Genomic DNA, 17,717 nt, shown 5'->3' with positions numbered 1-17,717 from the left:
CATTAACCGTTACCGGCCCAAATTAAAACACACTTGAACGCAAAATCGCAGAAGGAGGAGGCCAATGTCCATATACTTCCGACCCGATCCCGTCCAGCATAATGGATCTGGATGGTTGGACCTAGATCCAATCCATTGACGAAGTTCCGGTAATCCCAGAGAGTAGATGAGTTGGGATGATGACATCGAAGTGAAGGGTGACCGTTGCATTGCATAAAAACCGGCGCTCCAGCTCCGCAGTCATCCTCACCCACGCTGGCAGTGGGCCGTTTGAATTTTAAAACACACACAAACTCTAAAAGAAAAAGAAAAAGAAAAGAAAAAAAGGGCAACCGGTGGGAGCCACCATGAGTTAAGCGACCACGTGTCATCTCTGAGAAACAAAAAAGAAAAACAGAAAGGAAGAGAGAGAAATCGGGATAAAAAAGCGACTCGGAAAATTCAACTAATTTGAGAGAGAGAGAGAGAGAGAGAGAGTATAAAGCATGGAAGTGGGGAAGGCAGCTCCTCTACAGTGAGTGGACAGCAGAGCAAAGAAGCAGCAAAATCAGAGAGTGGTGGAGTGAAGCAGAAGCCAATCTCACCGACTCAGTACACTACTCTACTGCTCCCGAGGACAATCTCGTCATTTTCCCAAAAGGAAAGAGGCCTCGCCTCCGACCCGACCTCACCTCCCTCTCTTCCTTTTCTTTCCCTGCACTGCAGAGATCTGTCTGTGGCCATTGCTTTAACAGAGAGAGAGAGAGAGAGAGAGAGAGAGAGAGAGAGAGAGAGAGAGAGAGAGGACGAAGTGTTTGAGTGAATGGAGAGGAACAGCCCCGTCAGGAAGCCCCACACATCGACTGCGGATCTCCTCACATGGTCCGAGACGCCATTGCCGGATCCGGCTGCCGGAGATGCCGCTACGCCCGCATCTCGCTTCGGCCCTCGTCCCCACCAGGTGAGTTTATTCTCTTGTTTTTTCCCTTCCGATCACGTGAGATATCGAGGGAATCTAGTGCTGCGTGGTTCATCGCTGAGATCGTGTTTTTGTTTTCTCACCTCTTGTTGGGTGTGTTTTGTGGATTTCTCAGCCATCAGGAGGAGTCGGGGCGGTGCTGTTTGGCGGGCAGGTGACTCCCGAAGAGGCAGACAGCCTCTTGAGAAGGTTAGATCCGAGAATCTCTCTTCTTCCCCCACTTTTTTTCTCCATTGTCTTCTTCTTTTCTTTTGCCCCTTCTTCGGAAGACAGGTTTTGATTTCGTGATTTCTGGATTTTCTTTCTTTGATTATAGTTGATTAATTTTGTATCCTTGCTTTCCTACTTCTTTCTTCTGTTCCTTTGAGGAAAAAAAAAACGGTTTGCTTCGTGATTTGTCAGAGTAGATCATCTGCTCTCTCTTAAAATTCTAGATTATCAATGTTTTAACGGAGTCTTTTTTCTTTTTTTTTAATAAAGAAGGAATTGAAGAAGCATTTTATGTCATGATTGTCTTCTGTAATGTGAAGATGCATTTTTTCTTGCTTATTTCGATTGATTGGCTTATATCATACTTATGGGCCTTCATATCATGGAAATATGGCGAAATAAAGGTGTATTATGGTCGCATTATGTTGCAAGGCTTCTTCATCATTGTTGGACAAATGTAGATTTATGAGAGGCTTCTCCTGTTTAGATCATACACTTGGAGATCACATAATTTTCTAAATTTCATTTGCATCAAATTGTAGCGCTGGGACCAGACCAGCTGGATCTGAAAAAGAACCAATTATGGAAAATGGGATATGAGATTAGATCTGATCCATAGTAATGAAGGTGCTCAATGCAGTCATTAGCCCCTGCTTTGGCTTATTCGTGAATAACAAAAAATCTTACGTATCCTTGGGGATCCGTTTCTCTAAAGCTGCTTTGGGCATGTCTCACAAGTCATAGAGATCATGCTTCCAAGGATATGGGTTTGTGATTTGTGGGTATATGAATTTCACTTCTATTAAAAGAAGACATACTTCCTCAATTAAGGAATTGTGATTCCTATAAGATGGAAAGTGTAGTTCTCCTTTTGCCATTGAGTTTTAAGGGATAATCCTTTTTCTGTAATCTTTTTAAATCAGTCAATGATTAATGTTTTAATCAAGGTATTTTAATTAATCCTTTTAAAAGAATTGTGTTGGCGAAAGGTGTTCTAATTTTTCTTTCCATTTACTCATTACTATGTTATTAATGAGTAATGAATTGCTGGGATTTATGATGTTCATTCTGGTTCCTGCTTTTGTATCTGATACCTATATCATAGACCAATCCCATATTCACATTCAGAAAATAAGAAACTCTTTTTATATTCCATTGGTGTGTGCTATATTCAAGCATACATTATGTTCTAAAGATGAACCATTCAGTTAGCCTTGGATCTAATGTTAGTACCACATAGTATGACAATTTTGACTCTTCTTCTTCTTCTTCTCTTTTTTCTTCTTTAAACTTTTGAGTTTAAACTATTTGTATTTCACATCCTGAATGTCCAGTAAATCGCTTCTCAGTTTCTCCTTCATAAGTCCTAGAAGACATCCTCAATTCTGACTCCCTTTTCTTTCCTCTATTTCACTAAAGCGATCATCTACAATTGATAAAAAGTATTTGTATAATTCAGTGGGTCTTCAATTTTTACCTCTTTAACTAAAGAATCTTGCTCTATGGCATAAAAAATATTATGCTTTGTTATTAAAAGTTTCAAAGATATACATGAAGCTTTTATTTCAAATATGCTCATTGAAAAGCCATATCGTTAATGTAATTACTGAAGCGCCTATCCTGTAAGTTGGGTATTCTAGCACCTTAAAGTAGGCAAAGTGCTATGTTCAACAATGGTCAACGTTGAGGGCAAGGATCCAAACTTCAAACATTTGACATAGTGAATATGGCCATTTTCAGAATATCCATTCTCACAGTTAAAGTTGTAACCCACAGAATGACTGCATGATTTTTGAATGGATTCATTTTCCATTTTTTGTTTTGGAAATAGGATTAAGTTAGTATCTCTTTTGCCTTGCTTTGGTGCTTTTTGTCACGGTTTTGGTTGATTTCCTTGCAGAAAAATAGGATTGATGAAAATCTTGATCTGCACTTTCCTTATAATCTTTTGTTTTAATGAAACATGGGATTGGCAAGCAATGAGAAATTCCACATTTTATAACCATATTTCTTCATCTCAAGTTCCTTCATTCTATTGTCATAGACTCATAGTGGACTTCAGCCAAGTATCTTTGGGTGGGCCATTCAATTACTGTGGCTTGAGTCCAAGTACCACTCTGTTTATTTGTATTTATCCAATAAACGAAGGGATCCTACCATGATCATACTAATCTCACACATTTTCTATTGGAAATTTGACTTGGATGCAAGTCCATTCCACCAGTTAAATTTAGATGTGAATACTTCAACTTAAATCTTAAGCAGTTCTGCCTCCTAGATGAGGTTCATAAAGAATCTTGGTGTTTAATAAAAAGAATTGCAATGCTTGCCAACTAAGAGATTCTTGGAATGGGTTCTAGTTATATTGGAACTTCAAAATCTCAATTCCAAAATTCTAATTCCAAAGAGCAAACCCACTTGTCATTTATATATATCCACATTGATGTGCCATTGGTCAGACTGTAAGGTCACCTTTTTGGGGTTCCATTAGATAATTCAAACTTCAAAACTTCATATATTGTTGTATTGTTGTATATGATACAATGTTTTAAAACCTGGCAAGTCAACTCATTGACTCACTCAGCTAGACACGTCCATTTACTGGGTTAACCTAGTGAATGGAATCGATAACCAACGATTTGTTCGAGTCATAATGTGACTCGGGTGCATCAAGCCAAGTCGCAGTTTGACCCAGCAGAGTCAAACTAGATTTTGCTAGTTATATATATATATATGTTGAAATCACTAATTTATTTACAATTGTTCTCTAAAATTTTGATGTTATTATTGATATTCTTAAACTGTGAAGTTTAATGCCTTTTTTGTTGCTCTTTTTTTTATCATTGATATTGATAGTTAGTCATGATGTATGTCAAACAATATACAGTTACACACTAGCTTAGTTGTTTGATTTCTTATTACTAAATGCGCAATGCTACTTAGTTATAGTTTAACATGATGTTGTGTGACTTATTTCTTGATTTTACAAGTATTCATGTCATTTTGTAGCTTTTTTTTTAATTATATAATTATGAATGCACTATTCCTATATAAAATTAAAAGTTAACAAAGCCTAGCCAAGTCACCAAGTTGACCCGCCCGAGTCACAGTGAACTGGGACGAATCAATTCCCGAATCACTGTGTTTTCGAGCACTAGTCTGATATGGTTTCTTGGATCTATTGTTTGGTTTTACTTATCACACATAAAATATATCAATATCTGTAGCATCAATATTGGTCTTGACAATATCTTGTCAAAGAAACTTTTGGTTCTTATTTTATGTACTCCCTATGTCACCATTATTTATTCTTGGCCATCTACTTGCTATGGATATCTTTATAGATTTTCAGAAAAGAGAAAAATTCTAAAAAAAATTTATTTGAATATGTGGGAAAACTGAATTGATTTCTTTTGTGTTTGGATTTTGGCACATATCAGATAAAATCGTGATAGTCTGATGCTGAACTCAAACATGGTGACATTTTAATAAATATATGGATATTTATTTCTTTGATTTGAAAAGCATCTAAATATTTTTCTGTATCTTTAAGACATTGTTGATATTTTTGACAGAGATTTCATCTTTTATTAGTATTATCTCATCTAAATACAACTGTAGCTGTAATTTCTTTCATTTCTTTCCAATCAGTGCCATACATTGGTTTTATCATTGAATGCTAAGTTTGCAAACTATGCTCATGTTATCCTGCTTTGCTTCACTCACAGTTCTTTTGTTCCTTTGCACTTTCTCTTGAAGTCTCCATGAGGGAATTCATTTGTTTCTCCATGAAAGCCTGATAATAATTGTTGCTTCAACATGCTATCAAGTATTAGCCTTGCTTATTAGTAGGGATATGAATGGGTCGAAGTTGGGTTGGATCTAGGCATTAGTGAGTCCGCCCTTATCTTGTCCAGCTTAATCGGATCCAAATTTGTTTTCGAAGTCAGATGGCGATCAGCTAAAACCAAATCCGGATCAGACTAACTTAAAATCAGAAATTATATGTATTCCGATTTTACTTGGATTCGAACTCAAATTTAGATGCAAAGCTCAATACTGAGTCTGGATATGATTATTAATCACTTCCAGCTTTGGCTACCGAATCTGACTGAATGGATTCAGATTGGGTCAGATAGCCACCTGAATTTGAACTGTTTACATCCCTGCTTACCATTCTAGCTTTAAACCTTGCTGATTCTCCTCCAATATGATTTTCTTTCCAATGCATATGAACCTTTATTTTATTCATTTGCTTCTTACTGTCTTCTCTCTGGAGGAAGCATGCTTAGTTACCGAGTTTTATTCCTTTCGTGGCCTTTTGATTTGCATGTCATAGTTTCCTCACTGTTTAGTGCCTATAACCTTTTATAGTACTTGGTACTTGTATAAATGTCATATGGGTTAAGAAGGCCTTATATTTCTGGGACACTGCTTTATGTAATTCATAGTGATCAGTAGACTGAAAGGTGCATAGTTTCTCTCTTTTTGCCTTTTTAGCAGGTATTTTAGGATCAATAGACAACAACCTTAGTTGTCAAAAGCTGTGCCTAGGCGGGTTAGGCGCAGGGACACCCCCTAGGCTTATGGGTCTAGGCAGTAGGGTCTTGTTTTTCGACCCAGTATGCTTAGGCTGTCCATACCTAGGCCGCAGGGATATGGCTGTCATTTTGTTAATTTTTTTGTCTCCTTCCTTTTTTTTTTCTTTTTCTTCTTCCTCCTGCCCCAAAAGCTTCTTGTTTTGTGTTCTTTCATTTTCTTATTCTTCTTTTGCTTTTCTTTTTATCTTCTTCCTCCTCCTTTCACCTCTTTGGCTTCTCTTTTTCTTCCTCTTCCTTTTTCTCCTTTTCTTTTTTCTTTTTATTTTTTTTTCTTCTTATTTTTTTTATTTTTGCTGTTTACATGTATGCAAGTGTTTTTGACACATACAAAAGCATACATATAAAATCTGTTTTTTCAGTTATCTCTCTCTCTCTCTCTATATAGGGTTAATCTAATATTAAATTACTTGTGTTTAACATTAAATGAATTCAACCTTATTAAAATGACTAAAATACCCTTAAAACAAGGCATTTTTAGAAATACATTATTACTTATTGATGTCAAAAAGATAACTTTGATAGATTCATAAAGTTACTTTTTTGTACAAGGTGTTCGACTTTTCAATTCTCTCCAAGTTCAAAAGACTTATAATGCCCATAAAAGTAAGCATGTTAAAAAACACCACTCTTTTAATGGTTTTTAGTCATTTTAATAAGGTTGAATCCATCTAATGTTAAACACAACTAGTTTAATATTAGATTAACCCATATATATTTATATATGAGAATGGGGTTCATCCTATCTCTTTTTTCTTTACATCACCGTTAAGACCTTCTAAATATCAAAGTTTTAGATGTTTTATGCTCAATTTGAACCATTAGATGTGTTTATCAATACTTATTTATTGAGAAACAAGCTTTGTTTCAAATTGATTTGATGTAAAAAAAGTGACCATCTTATCATGAAATTCTAGTACAATATCAACCGATGCTTTTTTTACCTCTTTAAAATACACACGAGCATGAAGATGCTTAATTCATTACATGTTCTCTATTCAGCAACAATCATAAACACATCTAACGGTTAAGATAAAGTATAAAACATCTAAAAACTATGATTTTTTGGAGGGTCCTAACAGTAACCTAACGAAACAAGGGCAGGTATGTATGTATGTTTATATAGTAATCGGATGGTGTGCCCCAAGTTTTAGTGTATGTTCAATATTATGCAATTTCAGAATTTTGTGACATGTTACACTGAATTACACACTTCATCCATAGTTACAATAATATGTTTGTTACTAAAATTAACTAATTTTTTGTTTTTCTTTGATGTTTTATTTTTTGGTTTCACCTAAGCCTAGGCTAGTCCTTTTAAGGGCCTTCTGCCTAGGCTCCAACTAGTGCTTTTGACAACTAAAACAGCAACTGATTGATATCAGCAAATGCATAAGTTTGTTGGGTCATTATATGGGTGGTCATGGAGGGAGGAAGAAATCTATTCTTTCTTCCCCATTCGATCTCTGCCTCCCCTTTGCCATTGATGTTGACACAAAAAAAGAATAAAGGACTGAGGTGCAACTAGTATTACATCAGTTATTTTATTGCTGTTGCATGTTTAATTATTCTGGTGTTTGTCTTGTCTGCTCAGGAAACCATGTTCAGGGTCCAAATTGAAAGAGATGACAGGCAGTGGAATCTTTGCTGCTGAAGAAGATCCAGAATTGGGAAGCAACTTTTCAGGTCCTACTAATAAAACAGGTTTACGCCTTTACCAGGTATGTGCTACTTTTCAAATATGAAGCTGCAAGAACTGTAGATTGTATCATAATCTTGATTTTGTGAATGCGGTTAGCTGGAAGAGTGTGGTGGTGATGATTCTTTCAAAACAAATGTTGATTATGATTTCTGTCTGGGTTCTTTCTTCTGCATATTAAATTGTTATTTACCTAATTAAGACTTCTACTTAAAGGTTGCACTTTGCTTACATATGGGCATTTGTGCACAATTTGAAGCTTTGGATGTTCTCTATTAATAAATATGACACCTCTCAATATCCAGAACACTCTCAAGAAGTAGGAAGAGAAAAGAAGAATATGGGCTGCTGCTGAACCGGTTCCCAATGAGGAACCATGAGATAGGATGCTCTTATTTATGGAGTATGAGGTACAGTTCTTTTTTTACAACAATACGTATTTCCTTATGCAATAAGGAAATTGAAATACAAAGGTATATTTCCTTAAACAAGAGGGAAACTAAATAATAAAGGAAACGCCAATTATAAGAAAACTACACAAACTAGGAAAAATGGGCTCCTATTCAAGATGGATCTGGATCTGGATCTGATTTGAATCTGGGTATTGGATTTGGATCCGATATCTAAACCCAATTGACGTTATCTCTTGATAGCCTCCCTTAAGTTGGACATGGTAATCACCATGAACAAGATTACCATGTCCAACTTGGACTTCAAAAACCAAAATCATTGTTTTGGACATGGTAATCACCATGGACAAGATTACCATGTCCAGCTTGGACTTCAAAAACCAAATTCATTGTTTTGTTAAGCCCTTTGTAAAGATGTCTGCTACTTAGTTTTTTGAACCAATGAATCTTGCTTCAAGTTCTCCATATTCAATTTTACTTTTGATAAAGTGTTGATCAATCTCTATATGCAAAGGTTTACAGTCAGACATACCTGTCTTTCGCATGATATCCATAGTATACTTATATTGAGTTAGGATTAACCCATCTATATTTTTATCAACTTCAATTCCCAAGAAGTACTTCAACTAACCAAGATCTTTCATCTCAAAGCGATTGTTTAACACTTTCTTTACTTCCTGAATGCGTTTATGTGAGCTTTTTGTAACAATGATGCTATCCACGTATATAAGCAAAACAATCATATATCCTTTACCTTTGTGGATAAATAATGAATAATCAAGAGAGGATTTGTAGAAGTCATATTTTTGTATTTCCAGAGAAAAACTCTCAAACCACGAATTGGAAGCCTGCTTTAACCCATATATTGCTCTCTTAAGTCACACATATTCAAATGGATTATTTTCACTATATCCCTGTGGTTGTTCCATATAAACTTTTTTTAAGACTCCATGTAAGAATGCATTCTTGATATCTAGTTGATTGAGGATCCAACCATGATCCACTGTTAAAGATAAAATAATTCTTATTGTTCCCATTTCAACCATAGGGTTGAAAGTCTCCTCATAATCCATACCATACTCTTGAGTGAATCCTTTGGCAACTAAATGAGCCTTATATCTTTTAATGGTACCATCGAGTTTATACTTAAACTTATAAACCCATTATGATCCAATCACATTTTTATCTGGAGGCCTTTTAACTATTTCCTATGTTTGGCATTCATGCAATGCTCTCATCTCCTCATTTATGGCTTCAATCAATTTCTTATTTCTAATAGCTTGAAAATAAGAAATTGGTTCTTCTTGCTTCTCTATTTCCATAAGGAAAACTTGATGGTCTGTACTAAAGTTTTCATAACTTACCCATCTCTTAATAGCATTCATAACTTGTTTAATCCTATTTGACCTTTTGAACTCCGATTGTGGCACAATTTCATTGTGTTGGCTGACTACATTTTTATCATTGCTTACGTTTTGAATTTGCTTTTCAATATTTATATTGGTTATTTCTTTGCTTTTTCGAGTGTAAACTCGACCTTCTTTGTATCTCTCATATGCAACTATATTTTCTTTATCAATAATGGGAACTTCCCTATGTTGTTTAAGATTAGCTACCTTGTGTTAAAAAATCATCAATGGGTACTGAATATAACTCTTTACTTAACTATGGCTGATAGTACTCCAGATTGCTCCTTTTTTATTTTTGAATCTATTCTGCAAATTATACTCAAAAGAACCCTCACTAAATACTACATTTTTGGAAATTCGTAGGCATTTATTTTTGATATCATAGCACCTGAAGCTTTTATAATTGCCAACATAACCAATAAATTTGCAAACATGAGCTCTAGGTTCAAATTTATTTATGAGGGACTTATCTATATAAACATAGCAAACACATCCATAGGCTCATAAAGAATCATACTCAGGGTGCTTCCTAAACAAAACATAATAAGGAGTTTTGTAATTCAAAATCTTCATGGACAATATATTTATAATGTAAACAATTGAATGAAATGCCTTTGTCCAAAGATATAAAGGTGTTATATTGGCACGTAACTTAGCTAAGGTACTTTAAGATAAGCAATGAATTCATTTGAAGAGTACTCGCCTCCACCATCACACTAGAAATTTAGAATGACATAGAAAACTGATTTTTGATCATCATGTGAAATTTTGTCAATATATTAAAAATTTTGTGTTTATGCTTTATAAAATATATTCACGTGTAACGAGAAAAGTTATCAATGAAGAAAACATAATAATGACTACCAGACAAAGAAGTTTTAGGTTGGTCCCCACAAGTCAAAATGCACAATTTCAAAAGGTTTCAAAGCTCTTTCGTTCAAACAATTAAATGGATGTATATGACTCTTTGAAATTTGCCAACTTGAAAGACATCTGCACACTCAGAATCTAGGCTAGACATACTCAAGGGTCAATTTATTAGAAGCTAATCTTTTAATGAAACCCTGACTACAATAACCAAGAAAATAAAAGAATTGAATAAAATAGATGGACTCGATAAACTTTGACTAGGCTTTGAAACAAAACCAACAGACTTGAACAAAGGATCTTCACTAAAAACATACATATTTTCCAACCTTTTGCCCTCAATGAATATATTCTTTGTGCGAAGATCCTTGATACAAAGTTACAAACTGAGGATAAAGTAAATACAACACAAGAATTGATATTATCAATAAGCTTAGAGACAAAAATAAGTTTTTTTTTTATATTAGGAACAAAAAAGACATTAGAAAGACTCAAAAAACTAGTTTTGGACAAGGGAATTGACACATTTCGTGTGTGTGATAGGATAATGAGTCCCATCTCTGGTAACAATACTATCTTTACTATGATAATGAAACAAAGTTGAGAAGTTACCTTCATCACCTGTGACGTGGTTAGCAACATCAGAATCGAGATACCACATTCCATGTTCATTTTGCTTCAAATTAAGTAATGCAAGGGCGGCAAGTAATAGTTGCTTATTTATAAAAAACTGACCTTGACCACTACTCTTACCACTTGTCTGACCTCTAGATTGGCCTTTTCCTTGGATTTTATATTGTGCCTGTGTTGTTCCCTAATTATACTTGGGATCATCTTTGAATTGGCAATTTTTCTTAACATGCTCTGATTTTTTACATATGAAGCAAGTAGGGATATGACGTCGTCCTTGTGCAACAGTGATAGGGGAAATATTAATTATGTGAAGTATACCTCTGCCTCCAAGACCTCGTCCCCTACATCCTCTCCCATGACCACATGACACTTTAATAACCAGGAGTTCCTAATGTTCATGAGAAGTAATTGCACCAGCACTTAGTCATCTCATAATATAACAATTTGGCCTTTAGATTATCAAATGTAGGGAGCATATCTGAATACTGCAAAGTGGTGGAAAAAATATGGTAATCAAGACCAAGATCACAGAGAGCATGTTGTACCATATCTTTATAAAAAACCTCATAACCAACCATGGCAAGCTGATCATTGATATTTTTCATCTTATTTTGGTATTCTATAATTGCTATAGAACCTTTCTTTAAATTTTGAAATTTCTTTTTTAGAAACATGATCCTCAACTCGGATATCTGATAATCTGTCTAGACTAACCTAGTCCAAAGCTGTAGAGTCGTGCAATCATCAGGTACCCCAATGAGTACCTCCCGCGATAAAGTGAATATATTATATGCAACTAAAGTTTGATCTCTCTTCACCCACGAAATAAACTCTGGATTCCTGACATAAATAGATGAAATAACAACCCCATTCTCATCTGTGTTCTCCTTGATGATATATTCTGGTGGAGGGACGATGGATCCATCAAAGTATCCAGAGAGATCGTGACTCTTAATGAAATGAGTTATTTACCTCTTCCAAGTTAAAAAGTTAGAATTGTTTAGTTTTTCAGAAATTAATTGGGGTAGGGGAAGGTAAAGGAGAAAGATAGTTGAAAAATTGAATCCATGAAAGACATGAAACAAAGGATATACTTAATCAGTCATGTCAATGCAAACAAAGCTGGATCGACCCTTTTTTTTTGTTTTTTTTGTGTCAATAAACTAGACAGATAAGAGTCACGTGTTAAAAAACCCACAATTTTAGATATAAAATATCCTCCTTTTTTTAATATCAAAGTTCAAAGAGTGCCCTGATGATCAAGAGGAAATAAGCAAATTAGGTTTTCTGTAATTTGGTTTCAGATCTGAAAATCTGGATAAAGATGGTTTTAAAACATATTTCAGATCTTTAAAATAGAAACAACAAAGTAGGCATTTAAAGAAAACATGGAAATCTCAAGGATATGACGTCAGACAAGAAAACAAGGAAAGAAACAAATATTGACAACAATGAAGAACTAGAAATATATGTTTAATCATATGATATTTGCATAAACAAGGTTGAGAATTGAAGAAAACATAGAGGAAGAAGAAAGAGATGGAAAACTTGGAGAAGCAAGGTATGAAAAGATCTCTTAGAACATACCTCAATAGATCAAATCAGTCTCCATCTTTGATACCATAATAAATGACTCCTCTCAATATCCAAACACTCTCAAGCTATGTCACATGGGTGCGGGTGCGGGTGCGGGGATGCGGTACTTCCAAAAAACCCGGGTGCGGGGGTGCGGCAGGGGCAAAAATGTAAAAAAAAAAAAATATATATATATATATATATATATAATTTTGAAGTTTTAACAGTTTAACATTTAACAGTTAACATTGTCATAATATCATTCATCATGCATGCAGTATATCAACCTAAATATCAAATTATCAATCAAATAAGTAAATGCTCCCACCTCTGTTTTCCTCATTTTTTGCTCATGTTGATCCTGCAAGTCGAATACCAAATATAGCTTCAATGGAACAAATAAACAGACCCCATAAAGCGAATACCAAATATAGCTCAATGGAACAAATAAACATATCCTATAAGCCGAATACCAGATATAGTTCTCAATACAACAAATAAACACATTACTATAAGCCGATTACCAAAAATAGCTCAATGGAACAAATAAACAAAGCGGTCAAAACTCTAAACAAATTCAACATCCCATAATATAACCAGCAAATCACCACATGCACCCCACATTCATAAAAGAGCTAAGCATAAAGCTTGAATATTAAACAATCAAAGAAAGAACATACGAAAAGAGGAGGAGGGGGGAGGGAAGGGGATGAGTTTTTACTTCATAGTGGCTAGCAGTAATGGCGTAGCTCCCGTTCGCGACGATCAATCCGGCGTTGGAAGCGTATCTCGAAAACCTAGAAGTACAAGCTACATTCAATCCAAACCCCAAAATTTTCACCGAGAGAATACACAGAAAGGACTATACTCTCTCAGGAAAAACGAGAAAGAAATCGAGGAAAACGAAACGAGAGCGATTGGAACCTGCCAAGGGGATGACGAGGATGTCTTCGGGGGCGATGGCGGGGGAGCCCATGGCATTGACGGCCATGAGGTCGGAGAGGGTGGTGCTGTACCTGGCAGCGATGGCCGGGAGGGTGTCGGGAGGCTGAACGACGTAGGACAGGTAGACGGCGGGGAGGCCGTTATCGGAGGAGTTGAAGCAGGCGCAGGGGAGGGGGATCTTGAGGGACTGGCCAAGGTCGATGAGGGCGGTGGCAGAGATGCCCCTCACCTGTTGAAAACAGAGGGAGCGAGAGGGGGGGCTCGGCCCCTCCCCTGTTGACCCAACAAGAGAGCGAGAGGGTGCAGGGGGGGCTCGACCCCTCCCCTGCCGACACAAGAAGAGAGCGAGAGAGGGTACGTACCTGCGAAAGGAGAGGAGGAGCCTGGGAGGTGGAGCTGGGGCGTCGGTAGGAGAGAGCTCGAGCTCAGGGGGAGAGGAGAGGAGAGATTAGGGGCAACAAAATTTTTTTGCCCTAATCCTCCTTTTCATCGGGGATTTTTTTTAATGCCAAAAAGTGGACAAAAATGACCCTGGGTGCGTTGACCACACCCAAGGTCGTGTTGACCGCACCCGGTGCCGCACCCGCACCCGCGTCGCATCGTCGCGGGTGCGACACCTGTTTTGCCGAGTCCATGTGACTTGGCTCTCAAGAAGTAGGAAGGGAAAAAAAAGAATAGGGACTGCTGTTGAACTGGTTCTCAATGAAGAACCATGAGATGTGATGCTCTTATTTATAGAGTACGAGGCAATGTTGTAAGTATTGTACCGTATCGTATTGTACCGTATCATATACGTACCATACAATACAGTATGATGCATATCATTATTATAACAAATAATGATACGATACACTTTTGTATCGCGATACAAGTGTGTATCGTACAATACAAGATGTATCGTACGATACAACTTCGGCACATTTTTAAATGGGCTGAATCATAATTTTTTTGTGGGTTTTAAAGACCTCTTGAGCACCGACTCTCTCATTTGTGTAGAGGGCATTAGAGGAGTATCCACACACCCTATGAGTTGTGAGAGAGATTTGAGGGCCGATTCGTGCACAAACGAGAGGGCTTTTGCGGGTTGCTTTAGTGAGAGAGCATTTCCACCATTTTTAGATAAAAAAATCTCTATTGTGAGTAAAATTACAAAACTACCATCTAATTTTTTTTTTGCGAAAAATAGGAATTTATATCAAGGTAGAAATCAGGATCTACACTCCAACAAAGATGACATCAGATCATGGCAATGAGACACTCAAGTAATGAGTGAAAACTGATTGAAAATCGAGTGCAACTATTGCCATAATATTTTTATTTATGTAATATGAAAGTATGAATCTTGTGACATGTTTTTAATTGCAAGATATTTAATATTTTGCATTGTTCTTGTGAGATAGTTGATGTTTGATGATGTCTTATGCAACTCATAAAGGCATAAATGCTTCATATGTGATTTTGTGGTTGTATTTTGTGCAATTCATCATTGTTTCACATGTTATGATGTTTTTTTGAATTTTGCTAATTTTTTTCTGTTTTTTCATGATTTGTTTAGATTTTTGAAATTTTTTATTAAAAAATTATAATTTTTTATTAAAAAATTATAATTTTTTATGATACGTATCTTTTTTTGGTTCCGACTGATATGGGTAATGACACAATACTTACAACCTTGGTATGAGGTACAGTTCTTTTTTTACAGCAATACCTATTTCTTATGCAATAAGGAAATTGAAATACAAAGGTATATTTTCATATACAAGAGGGAAACTAAATAATAAAGGAAACAAAAATTATAAATAAACCACACAAACTAGGAAACGTAGCCTCCTATTCAGGCTGGATCTGGATTTGATCTGAATATGGGTACTGGATCTGGATCCAATATCCAAACCCAACTGACGTTATCTCTTGATACCTATCTAGTGAACATTGTCCACTCTGTCCCAATCCAGATCCGATAATTATTCATATAAATAATAGACTTTGTTTGTATCGGGTCACTTTTCCTGGACTGGACAATAAGATCTGCTAAAATTCAATTAGGCCTGGTAGAGGTTGTGGCTAAACTCGAAATATCTATTACTAAGATCCTGTGGCATATTCTTATACATTTAGCGGGGGAGAGATTTTTGTTATTGCAGTGAATCTGAAGGCTTTACTCTCTATTCAGTTAAATTGTCTCGTACCAAGATGATGCTCCTCCTGTTTATCCTGTTCAAGTTCTCTGGTAAATAAGACCTGTTTGGACTCGTTGCCTACAAACTGATGTTTTCAGAAATGTTGAAAGCTTGGTAAAAGATGACTGTCCCTGTCCTATCTATTTTTATTCCCTTATCAGATGGAATATACTTCGAGAATTTTTGTTTATGTTAATCCATATGCAGCACATGATTCTATGGACGGAGCATCTTTTTTTGTTTTTTAAATCTAAGGGGCATTATTGTATGCCCGATTTCATTTGTCGTGACTCCTTTTCTGTACCTTTTTTCATACATTCCATTTTCACATGGAATTTCCGTCTTTTGTATATATGTATGTATGTGTCTGGAATGGAAGATTTGCAGTTCTTTTTTTTGCCCCCAGTTATGGAGCACCATATTTTCAATGAGCTGTTATACTGTCTCAGCAGAGAATAATGCTTGTTGTTCAAGTATAGTCGGTTATCTGGTAAGCCAGCTGATGTCTGCTAACCCAATTCGTATGTGCCTTTTTCAGCAAACTATTAATTCGATGAGCCAGATCTCGTTTAGTGCAGATGGGAGTGTCTCTCCCAAGAAGCCAACCTCTCTAACGGAGGTGGCAAAACAGAAGGAGCTTAGTGGGACTTTAGAGAGTGATACCGATGCAAAGATAAATAAGCAACTATCTGATGCCAAGTCTAGAGAGTTAAGTGGGCACGACATTTTTGGGCCTCCCCCAGAAATCACTCCCAGGCCTTTGGCACGCTCTTTCGAGCCAATGGAAAGCAAAGATATTGCCGATCCAACTCCAAGACATCTTCAAACTTCTGATAAGGTATCAAATTCTAACCTATTTTCTGCTGTTTGGGTTGCTGTTATGATTAATATTTATCATTTAGTTTCAGTGCATGCATTAGTTACGTTTCCACTAGCCATATTTTGGATAATGGAGCGCCAACATTTCTGTGTTAAGCGCATTCATTTCACATCTATGAAACTTCACAATATTTGAAATATTAATTTACTTGCAAGGATCAGTTCTTTGTTTCGTCCCAAGCAATGTATTTGGTGTGAAGAAGCATAATGCAAGCTGTTTGTGAAGTTGGTGCATGGAGAATACTTTTTTGCCATTATAATTGGTTCCCTTTGTCTTTCTTGACTTGATTCTTGGAATTATTGTTTCAGATTGCAGCAGGTCAAACCAGTTTTGTGTTTACCGAGGAGAATGTGGTGAAGACAGCAAAAAAACTTTACAATCAGAAGGTCGCAGAGTTGACAGGAAATGACATATTCAAAGGGGACGCAGCTCAACCATCTGCTGAGAAGTCGCTTAGTATGGCAAAGCTGAAGGAGATGAGTGGGAGTGACATATTTGCCGATGGAAAAGCAGCTTCAAGAGACTACCTTGGTGGTGTTCGCAAGCCTCCAGGTGGTGAAAGCAGCATTGCTTTGGTTTGACTTCTAACCTGATCAGTTTCCTCCGTGTCTCTGTTTTTGGTTTGATGCAATAGGGGATGTCTAGATTGACTGGTCATAGATATTCTATTGTTGATGGTGTGGGGGCAGATTATGTGAGTTTGGGTTTGGGGGGGTCACCAACAAAAAGAATTGGGCATAGAGCTGAAACTTGTCTGAATATCGTTACCTTTTCTTGCTTGGCTCTACTTAGATATTCTCATGGTTGGCTGGGTCTTGTTTGTAAAACAGTGGTACATGTTCTGTTTGTTCTTGGACTAGTGTTTATTATTCTTTTCTCATGGATGGAGTTTTGTAAAACAGTGGTACATGCTCTGATTGTTCTTGGACTAGTATTTATCCTTAACTCATGGATGGAATTATTAATTGGAATAAGTGAGTTTGAGCTATCCTTTGAAAAACAAATGTTGTTTGGAATTATAAAAAACAATGGACTTGATTAATTGAAAAATTTTCAAATACATCCCCCCCCCCCCCCCCCCCCACACACACACACACACAACTTTTCCCAGTTTGCAAATGCCTACTAAAGTTTTTACCTGGGTTAATCAAGTGACCCTAATTTAATTAACTCTAATTAATTTGGTTATAATTTTTTTAAAATGACCATGCTACCTATATGTTTTTTTTTGAAAAGCAAGTTGTGGTTAGGCAGACCTGATCAGTTATTATTCAACTTACCATTGGGTTTTGAACCTGCAACGTCCCATCACAAGGAGACGTGCACTGACAGCTCTACCAACCACGCAGAGCC

At 36.4% G+C, this 17,717-nt stretch overlaps 1 protein-coding gene across 1 annotated transcript; it reads left to right on the top strand.

Annotated features, from left to right (window-relative positions):
• Nucleotides 1-510: 510 nt before the first annotated feature.
• On the top strand, nucleotides 511-17,368 carry LOC149841070 (uncharacterized). The gene is made up of 5 exons (XM_090003574.1): nucleotides 511-940; nucleotides 1,074-1,147; nucleotides 7,361-7,487; nucleotides 16,023-16,322; nucleotides 16,673-17,368. Exons 1-5 carry the CDS (start codon nucleotides 803-805, stop codon nucleotides 16,943-16,945), a joined length of 912 nt encoding a protein of 303 aa, XP_089859700.1. The 5' UTR covers nucleotides 511-802; the 3' UTR covers nucleotides 16,946-17,368.
• The last annotated feature ends 349 nt before the right edge of the window (nucleotides 17,369-17,717 follow it).

The sequence above is a fragment of the Nuphar pumila genome, chromosome 4, assembly GCF_984573655.1.
Source record: "Nuphar pumila chromosome 4, dmNupPumi1.hap1.1, whole genome shotgun sequence".
NCBI classification, from domain to species: domain Eukaryota; kingdom Viridiplantae; phylum Streptophyta; class Magnoliopsida; order Nymphaeales; family Nymphaeaceae; genus Nuphar; species Nuphar pumila.
The sequence above is the reverse complement of the archived record's forward strand: the minus strand, read 5'-3'. Positions and strand labels throughout refer to the sequence as shown.